The following is a 10,326-nucleotide window of genomic DNA, read 5'->3' as shown; positions in this document are numbered from 1 at the left end:
ATTTATGAAATAATTTTTTTGTAAATTTTAAAAATGTTACAAATTAGTCCTAGTTAAATTCTAGGTTGATACTATAGCATATGTAAGCTCGTATAATGCCCGAGAAAAATTATATTTAGTGATTTTGCATTGATTTGATTATGATTGTATGATTCATATTAAATTTGAATGTTAATTGTGTAGTTATGGAGTAATATCATGTTTATTTGAAATAATCGATGTAAATTGAATGGCTTTTGTTTCAGCTTTAACTATAGCACTCCGTAGCTCGAGTTCGTCGACCAAACCGAATAAAGGATGTTACACATTTCTTTTAAAAACACCAAGTCAAGTCAAACCCCATTTTAAAAATTGTGTGGTCAACCTTCTATCTTTGTCTTTTAATCCAATCCAATGATTCATAATTGATGTCATTAATATATTATTATGCTTCCACTATATTTCTAATATAAAATTCATGTGACAAGACGAAAATGCTTTGATGTGGCAAAATCACCGTTTTTCTCCTTTTGGCTTCTTAATCCACTTTCATCACATCAAATAGATATTTAACAATGATTTAGCCTTTAATACAAGTCCACGAGTGGTGAAAATTACACCTATGCCCTTTTCTTGATAAACATGAGTAATTTATAATTTAGTCTTTACATTTTCAAATATTTTTCAATTTGTTCCAAAAGTGTTTACCATTACACCCATACACATTCTAACTAATAAGTATCAATTGTCTTTTTGGTCAAATTTATTTTTTAACTAATAAGTATCAATTGTCTTTTTGGTCAAATTTATTTTTTAGTCCTCTAACTTTTTGAAATTTGCAATTTAATCCCTTTCTAGGCTCATTTTCACATCCACATTTCTTTCCAATATCAATTTTACCTTCTTAAAAAGAATTATCTATTTGACTCATTTTCCAAATTTTCTAAAGATTTCAGTATGCTTGATCCTAAAACAAGACTACCTGTCATAACAGAAATTTTGGGGAGTTACATCACAAATATTAAAACATCAAATGTTTATAAAATAATTAAAATTTAAGATTAATTCCACTAGAAACCCCCAAAATATGTGTTAAATTTCAAATTTATCCTTAAACTTCAAAACATTTTAATTGAATCTTCAAAGTATTAAATATCGCATCAATCAAGTCTCCTTGTCAGCCTAACTCTCAACTTGAATGTTAAGTGTTAGTTCAAATCTAGTGTAGATCATCTTTAAAACAAGTGTATCAGATTTTAAACTTGTTTATACCAATTGCATAAACAATATGGATACCTGATACATTGGAGAAAGAGAATCAACTCCCTTAAATTTAATGATATTGTTTTCTTACACGTAAAATCTATGTTGTCCATGCAATAAGTGTAGGCGTGTTTAAAATTTAATCAACGTGTTTTAAATATCTTTCATATCAAATCTAATTAGGAATTTAATATCCAAGTTTGATGTTAGGTTGAAAGAAGGACCTAGATGATACGATATTGACACTTTAAAGATAAATTTTAAATATTTTGAAGTTTAAAGATTATTTTAAAATTTTGGTCATAGCTTGGGAACGTCTATTGAAATTATCCGAAATTTTATATTAAATGTTTAATATAATAATATATTTCATAACAAAAGAAAAATACAAAGAAATTATAAACGGATAATTTCATGATTGGCCTTTTTACTATAACAAATATTCCAATTTGATACCTGTAATACCCAATTTCTATGCCCAGGCCCGTAAGACATTTTAAGGCCCAAAATTAACCTAATTACCCATCTGCAGACTAAACCCAAAAATTCAGCCCAATTACATTAACCCTAGCCCAGTGCAGAAACCCTAGCCCTTTCTGCTTCAGCGCCGTAGCAGCTTCTGCCCCAGCGGCCACTAGCAATCTGGCGCCGCAACTACTGCCTCTTCGCGCTCCTCTACGCACGCCACACCTCCGCAAATGTCGCTCCTCAAGCACGTACCTGCAACAAGCGAAAGAGAAGAGCAAAAATCGAGCCAACAAACAACCGAATAGATTTGTTTGGATTTAGTTTTCTTTTCCATTTTCGGCTATAAAAGGCCAATATTTTCAGTGTAAAAGGGGGGAGATATAAAGAGATTTTTGAATACAAAAAGGTTTTTTTTCCATTTATTTATTTGGTGTTCGTCATTCTTAGTTATCGGTTTTGTTTTTATTTTTTTCCTTTATTTTTTAGTTATTTTTCTCTTAAAATATAAAAGGGAAAGGGGAAACTCACCTAATCGCCGAAGTCGTCGAGCCGGTGCCATCTCCGTCACAATCGGGGCCTTGGCGCACGGTTAAATGGCGGCCAAATAATGGGTTAAAAAAAACCAGAGACACTGCTTTTCTTTTAGAAAAAAGAAACAGAATGATCTTCTTTTTTTTTGTTTTGTTTAATTTAAACTAAAACATAAAAGCTGAGCCGTTTAGTTTGGGCGGGGGGGGGGGGGAGGGGTCCGCGCATATCCACCTTAAATGAGAAAATTTCGTAGTTAGCCCTCCCTCTTTGCGCCATGTTTTATTAAGCCAAGTTATTTCTTTTTAATTTGGCCCAAATGTTTTTACCTTTGTTCATTTCAGCCCACATCACTGCACACAGTTTGGGGGATGGATTATTTCCATTTGGGCCCCCTAATATAATGCGCACTTTGCAAATTGGTCCTCCATTTTATTTTAATTTCATTTATTGGTTATTTTGTGTTTTTTTTTGCAATTCGTTTTTTTAAAAATTTTTATTTTTATTATTATATTATTTACTATCATTATTGTTATTATTATTATATTTTCTATACATATTCATGCGCATATTTTATATAATATATATACATATTTTTTAAGCTTTTATAAATGCATGCTTATATTTTATTCATACGTTTTTTAATTTTTTTTATATATATAGTTTTTTTAAAACTTCCATATACTTTATATTTTATATATACTTATACATTTTTTTATTTTGTAAATTTATACACATATTCATACTTTTTGTTTATTTTCACGATTTTCAAATACATACGTGCATTTTTTTATTAGTTTCTGATTGATATATTCCACTCCATCTTTTTATATGTATCCTTGTATATTATACTTGAACATGTATATTTTGTAAATACATATACACTTGTAATTTAAGTTAAAGTATTTGTTTCATGTTATACATCAACTTTTTAATACGCCTTTTAGAAAAAAATATATTTTGGTTGCGTCAAAGCATTAAAATCATCATATTTTACAAATTTTTAAAATATTTGGCACTCGTGATTCTCGAGAAAGATCGTGCCCTAACTTACTGGATCGCGATTATTCTTCGATGAATTTAGAATGCTAAGTATTCATTTTGCAATAAATTCACAAAATTCAAATGAAGCTTATTCTCGGGGATTCAAAATGTTGGGTCCTAACTTACTGGTCTTGATACTTTGACTTCTCGAAAAAAGAATTTCCAAAAGCAAAAGGCAATATTCGGGTATTTTGAGGATTTAAAAACATTGTGCCCTAACTCACTGGGTGTGGTGTTTTATTTCTTTGAAATAAGAATGTCTTATTATTTTGATTCATTCATGAAATAAAAAGTTTCCTTTTAAAATCTTTTCAAATTTTCGACACCAAGGCATTAAAGAATCAATTTGGTACCGATTTTGGGCGTTACGAGGGTGCTAATCCTTCCTCGTGCGTAACTGACTCCCGAACTCATTTTCTCAAACTTCGTAGACCAAAATCAATTTTAAGGTGAACCGATCACACCTTAATCAAGGATCGGTGGCGACTCCAATTTTTATTTTTTTAAGTCGACAACTAAATCTTTGTTTTTCAAAAAGACGGTTTCGACAATACCTATACTTTTAAAGTGTCAATTTTAGTACTTGAAGTTTACTTTTGTCTATCAATGTAGTAATTTCCTCGTACATTGTTAAAATTTTTTATGGCATGGCAACTTGATCGCTATTATGGTGACACTTGACAAATACTTCGAAACATAAACATTAAGCATATTTAAATAAATATGCAAAAATAAGGTTACGTTTGGTTTTTGAAAATATTTTTTATTTATTTTTATTTTCTAATTTTTAGAAATTGAAAAGCATGTTTGATAAAGAGAAATAAAAAATTTGAACTAGAGTTTCAAATTTAATATTTCAAAATTGATTGAAAAAATATTTTTGTGTTTATACGAAGTTTGAAAATTGGACAAATAAAATAAAAGCCCCTGTGGAGATTAATATAGTAGAAAATTAGGGTTTGGGTTAGACAAACAAAGAAAAACACGGAAGATGATTTTTTTAAAAAAATTTAGAGAGAAAAAAAAACATGTTAAAGAAAAATATGGAATAATTATGTGTTGGTGATGACGTGACACATTATTGAAGTGCCATCATCAGACATTATGGAAACCCAAGTTTAGGGATTAGGGATGCTAATGGGATGGGTCGAAATTTTGTCTGGATCTAAAACTTAATCAATCCGTCTCTCTAGGGGTAGGGGTGTGCAATATTCGGGTAAAATCGAAAAAATTCGGTTAACCGACCGAATTCGGTTAATCGGTCGGTTAACCGAATTTTTTCGGTCGGGGGTCGATTAATTATTTTTTGATTTTTCGGTTAACGGTTAATTCGGTTCGAAACCGGTCGGTTAATCGAATTTTTTCGGTTAACCGAAAAAAATAATAAATAAAATTATAATATATAAATAGGCCCACTATTCATCTAAACCCAATCTAAACCCAAGTATTTAACCCAACCCAATTACCTAACCCAACCCAATCATAAAATTAAATTACAAATAATTTAATAAATAAAAATAAAATTTTAAAACTAAGACTAAAACTAAAGTCTAAAAGTCTAAAAATAATTTAATTATGTAGTGATTCAATTTGGTTAATTCGGTTAATTCAGGTAATTCGGTTAATTCGGGTAATTCGGGTAATTCGGTTAATTTGGTTAATTTTTAACCAAAAATAAAAAACATATAATTTTCGGTTAATTCAGTTAACCGACCGAATTAACGGATAAAATTTCAGTTCGGTTAATTTTTTTGAAAAAAATTTCGGTTCGGTTAACAATTAAAGATTTTGAAAGGTCGGTTAATTCGGTTAATGTTATTTCGGGTCGGTTAACCGGTCGGTTAACCGAATGAACACCCCTACGTCTCTCCCCGACCCAACTTTTGAGGGAAAAAATTCAACTTTAATTTGAACTCGAATTTTAATAGGAGACCCAATTCCGCCATATCCCGAATTCAATTCAATTATTTTATTTTTTATTTTTAAGTAAATAAGATTCATTTTTTAATTGTTTTATTTTTTTATTTTTAATCAAAAAAATTTATTTTTTTAAAAGTTTTGATTTAAAAGGTATTAATTTAATTTTTATTGCCATACTTATTAAGGATAAACTGTCAAGTTTTGGGACTAATGTAAAAAAAAAGGTCTAGGGACCAAGGTGGAAAATGTTGTCAAGAGGTGGAAAATTTATGATTTCCGTCCTTCTAGATTTCTATTCCTTCAATTTTCCATCTTTCCATTTTCTTTCCATTTTACCAAGTAAAACTTAAGTGTTGGTTCATCCAAAAATATAACTCATGTAAACACCAATAAAATAAAATAAAATAAAAATGCTTAAATGCAAAATTGACCTTCAAATTTTACTGCATTTCCCACTTAGGAACCTAAAGTTTTTTGGATCAAAATTGGTGCTTAAACTATTAATTTCTGATTGTACTCTGTAATTTTCATCCAAAATGATAATTTATAGCACTTTTGAGAAAAAGGTAAACTACATCGTTGGTCACCAATTTTTATAAGTTTTCATTTTTGGGCACCAAAAATAGTTGCAATCTAGGCACTGTCGTTATATACTTTTGTCACATTAATCACTGTTATTACATACTTATATCATTTTAGTCACTGGACATTAATTTTTCATTAGATGCACTCGTTTTAGTCACCTAACTTTAGTAAATTTTCATTTTGGTTACTCATTTTATCTTTTTATATATTTTTTAGAATTAATTTTAGTTTTCTTTAGTAAGGGAAAAACCTGGGATTTTATAGGGAAATTTGGGTTAGAAAAATCATTTTATCTTTCTAGTTTCCTTTGTTTTTTTCTTTTTAGAATTAATTTCCTCAAAAGGGAAGGAAAAATATGAGATTTTACAAAGAATTACCTGAGTTTTATTGGAAAAAAAAACTTTAACTTTTACTGGAAAAATCAGTTTATCTTCTTCATTTCCCTTTTTCTTAGAATTGATTTTAATTTTTTTAAATAAGAGAGAAAAACTGTTGGCTTTAAGGAAATTGTCGGTTTTTATAAAGAAAGTTGGATTTTTACAGGGAAAAGCATTTTATCCTTTTATTTTCCTTTATTCTATTTAGAATTAATTTTTGTTTTTAATAAAAGGGAATTACCTGGGTTTCTTATATGGGAAAACCATGATTATTTGAACTAAATTGAATCGGTTGATTGGATTGATTGGATCGACATCTATTTGAGGTACCGGTCTAGAGAAAGTCTTTAGAACGATTGAGCTAGGAACTAGTACGAATCGATTCAACTAAGCTAAAAAAATGATTTAACGAGTTTTAATATTTTTATTTTTATTAATTTTTTTAATGATTTACTTAATTGAATCGTTTGGACCAATGAATTGATTGCTTGGTAGTTTTGAAAAGCTTAGGAAAAGCCTAAGTTTTACATGGAATTGAGTTACAAGAGAAAAACTAGGGCAACAATTAAATAACTTAATTCCCTGTAAAAACCTAGGGTTTTTTTGAAAAAAAAATTCTAAAAAAGAAAATGAGTGATCAAAATGAAAATTTATTAAAGTTGGGTGACTAAAATGAGTATATTTAGTGGCAAATTAACTATGAGTGACTAAAATGATAGAAGTATGTAACAGCAGTGCCTAAATTATAAAATTTTTATTTTTGGTGCCCAAAATGAAAACTTATGAAAGTTGGAAGACAACTTTGCAGTTTACCCTTGAAAACAAAACTTTAATTACCTAATTGTGAAAAATAATATAGTTTTGGAGCTAATTTTGAAATTAAGCAAAAAAAAAAAAATAAAAAGGAAAAGGAAAAAGGTCAAAGAGAAAAACAAGCCTTGGCCCTTTTATTAAAGAAAAAAGAAAAAAACATCAAAGGCAAATCTCCTTTTAGCATTTTCTCTCAAAACTCAACCTCCCAAATCCTCTGTACCTTTTTTTTTCTTCCAATCCAGACAGCACCCAATTCCATGGCCACCTCTTCCCCACGTGAGGATAATGTCTACATGGCGAAGCTCGCCGAGCAAGCCGAGCGCTACGAGGAGATGGTGAAGTTCATGGAGACCGTCGTCTCCGCCGTCCCCTCCTCCGACGAGCTCTCCGTCGAGGAAAGGAACCTCCTCTCTGTCGCATACAAGAACGTCATCGGCGCCCGACGCGCCTCCTGGAGGATCGTTTCCTCCATCGAGCAGAAGGAGGAAGGACGCGGCAACGCCGACCACGTCTCCGTCATCCGTGAGTACAGGGCCAAGATCGAGGCTGAGTTGTCCGAGATTTGCGCCGGAATCTTGAAGCTCCTCGACGAGAAGCTCGTTCCGGCAGCCAAGACCGGGGATTCCAAGGTCTTTTATCTGAAAATGAAGGGAGATTACCATAGGTACTTGGCTGAGTTCAAGACTGGCGATGACAGGAAAGCCGCTGCCGAGAATACGCTCACGGCGTATAAATCTGCTCAGGTTTGTGAACATTTTTGTAATTTCCTTTTCGATCCGTGCATTTTTTTTGCTTTATTTGGTTAATTTTAAATGTGAATTATGATTAATTGTGTTAATTTTTTTTTTCGATCTGGTTGATGTTTATTTTATGTAAATTTTCACTTGTGCTGTTAATTTCATACCACATCCGAATCTGATTTGAATTCCATGATCTGGTTTGGAAACATAAGCGGAAGGCATTAAATCAGATTGGAAGATCAAATTTGTGAATATTAGCTAGAAATTGGTTTCAGTAATATAAATATTGAATTGGTTTTATACTACCGACCCTTGTTGGGTCAGTGATAAGCAGCCCAATGCCATCCGTTTAAGGGTTCAACCTGACTCAACTATGGATTTAGTTGGAACTCAACGTGGCTACCCGACACCAGAGGGTATTAGCTTAATATTTTGTACGAGTATTTCCTAATTTTGCTAAGGAACTTTGATTTGAATCTTTTGTTGCCTTTGCCCTGGCTTATGTTGTGTGATATGTATTAATTCAATCCATCGTTTCATATGGTTTGATGTTAGATGGTTTGAATCGTTGAGCCTTTTCCCCTTCCGTCATGAATCGATAAAATCCCCATTTGCATACCCCTTTATTACTGCTACTGTTATTCTCTAAAGCTTTGAATCTGATTTTGTTTTTATTTTCTTAGTTTTATGCTTAAATTGGAAGGTGTTCTCCCTTGTGTGTTTTTGAGTTTGCTGTAGTGATTATAATTTATTTTTTGTCCATAGTACCGCCCCTTTTTTTGGTTTTATATGCATATCATTTTGTGCTGTTTTCTTTTCAGGAAATTGCAACTTCGGAGCTGGCTCCAACTCATCCTATTCGATTAGGGTTGGCTCTGAACTTCTCTGTCTTCTACTACGAGATCTTGAATTCTCCTGACCGTGCTTGCAGTCTTGCCAAACAGGTAGAATACCAATATTCATAATTTTGGTTTAGTCTATAATTCAGCGGAAAAACATTGTCTTCATTCGGTGTTTCATTGTTTCGTCTTTTAATTCTATTCTGGTTTCTTTCCTCAGGCTTTTGATGAAGCCATCTCCGAGCTGGATACTCTTGGAGAGGATTCATACAAGGACAGCACTTTGATAATGCAACTCCTTCGTGATAATCTCACCTTATGGACTTCAGATATGCAGGTTAGGACTTAGACCTGGTGCATTTCATTTCGTTTTTTACTTCTATATTTTGCCATCCTATGTTACTTGGGCCCGGTTTTGAGCATTGTATACAGGTATGGTTTACACTTTTCTAAGGTTTTTCATATATTTGGAGGAATCTTGGAGGTCATATCCCCATATTCATATCCATGTACTGGATATGAATACTTCGAGGAGTTTGAGTAGCATAGCTGCTATCTATATATGTGTGTTCTTTCCATACTTTTTTTTCTTCGTTAACTATGATTTGTTTTCATCCATTTAGGACAATGCAACCAACGAGATCAAAGAAGCTCCCAAACGCGAGGAAGAGAAACAAGAGTGAAATCGCCAATCTTCACGGTACGATTTTACTTCTCTGGTTATTTTTGTATGGAGAAGTTGCTCGGTTCCGCTATCCCCTTGATTCCCTCCAGTTACTTGTTCTTAGATCATGCCTCTCGGTTTATGAACCATCGAAGCATTGCTAAAAGTTTCTTAAGTATTTCACTGGTTATTAATTTTTGAAGTTGAAGCTTTTCTAATTGCAAATGAGGCTATATGCACTCTTTCTTAATTGTTTTTGTTAACAGTAAGGGAGTTGATGATGGAGATGTTTTCTAAGCTTAATATTTGGAAGATGTTTTCTTGGAATTATCACATTAATATATATATATATAACTATCTTGTATGATTATCTCAAGAAATTGGTTATGATAGATTAGGTTTATATTTGACACATCATCAAAAGCTTTTAAAAATAAATACGAGTGGCTTTATTTTTAATGATTTGTCATTATTGCAGTTATATACTATGAGTGCATCATATTAGATTTTAACACTACAGTATTCCTTGAATCGACTCATATTCTCTTGTCATCTAAGACGTTCGTGAAGTGAAACTTAATTTTCCGTTCAAACCTTAGTCATTTCCTTAAATTTATACTCTTGTCATATTTCGATTGCTAATAGCAATTGAATTAAGGTTGAATCGATAGTTTTTACAATCAATCAGAATTTTTGTTTTCTTAAACCAATCGCAATTTCTTGGATGCTTAGAATGGGGGTGGGAAAGCAGAAGGCTGCAATTCTTTTTAGTTGAATGAAATTACGATATTGAATCTAATTGAGATCAACCTCTTTGTTTTTTTAAAATTTTATATAAATATATATTATTTTCATGTTAACTTTATTAATTTAAATATAAAATATTTATGTTTATACTATAAAAATGTAAATAGATCTGAAATCCATAAATTAAGAAATTTTATTTTGGGAACTTAAAATCAATATATATGAGTAATAATAGATCTGAAATCGAACAGAATGTAATAAAATCAAAATAATATAAATTGATTTTCATTTTTTAAAAGAATTCCAGAGACTCAAGAAGACTTTGTATAAATTGTGAATTTAATATTTCTGAACTTTTT

General features: G+C 31.3%; 1 protein-coding gene and 1 long non-coding RNA gene across 2 annotated transcripts; one reads left to right on the top strand and one right to left on the bottom strand.

The window, feature by feature from the left end:
* Positions 1–1,587: 1,587 nt before the first annotated feature.
* LOC107918602 (uncharacterized) lies at positions 1,588–2,466 on the bottom strand. The gene is made up of 2 exons (XR_001690167.2): positions 2,239–2,466; positions 1,588–1,962 (listed from the first exon to the last, which is right to left on the bottom strand). It is a non-coding gene; the product is annotated as an uncharacterized lncRNA (long non-coding RNA).
* Positions 2,467–7,095: 4,629 nt separating this feature from the next.
* LOC107920377 (14-3-3-like protein) lies at positions 7,096–9,523 on the top strand. The gene is made up of 4 exons (XM_016850070.2): positions 7,096–7,720; positions 8,539–8,661; positions 8,777–8,893; positions 9,180–9,523. Exons 1-4 carry the CDS (start codon positions 7,235–7,237, stop codon positions 9,237–9,239), a joined length of 786 nt encoding a protein of 261 aa, XP_016705559.1. The 5' UTR covers positions 7,096–7,234; the 3' UTR covers positions 9,240–9,523.
* Positions 9,524–10,326: the final 803 nt, after the last annotated feature.

The sequence above is a fragment of the Gossypium hirsutum genome, chromosome D13 (genome assembly GCF_007990345.1).
Source record: "Gossypium hirsutum isolate 1008001.06 chromosome D13, Gossypium_hirsutum_v2.1, whole genome shotgun sequence".
Lineage (NCBI taxonomy): Eukaryota > Viridiplantae > Streptophyta > Magnoliopsida > Malvales > Malvaceae > Gossypium > Gossypium hirsutum.
Note: the sequence above shows the minus strand (reverse complement) of the source record. Positions and strands in the feature narration are given on the sequence as shown.

What these genes read in the sequence shown, in the direction of transcription:
- LOC107920377 (XM_016850070.2), top strand. Translation starts at nt 7,235, where the DNA reads ATGGCCACCTCTTCCCCACGTGAGGATAATGTCTACATGGCGAAGCTC. An exon ending in CGGCGTATAAATCTGCTCAG is followed by an intron (nt 7,721 to 8,538) that starts GTTTGTGAACAT and finishes TTTTCTTTTCAG; the next exon opens with GAAATTGCAACTTCGGAGCT. An exon ending in CTTGCAGTCTTGCCAAACAG is followed by an intron (nt 8,662 to 8,776) that starts GTAGAATACCAA and finishes TTCTTTCCTCAG; the next exon opens with GCTTTTGATGAAGCCATCTC.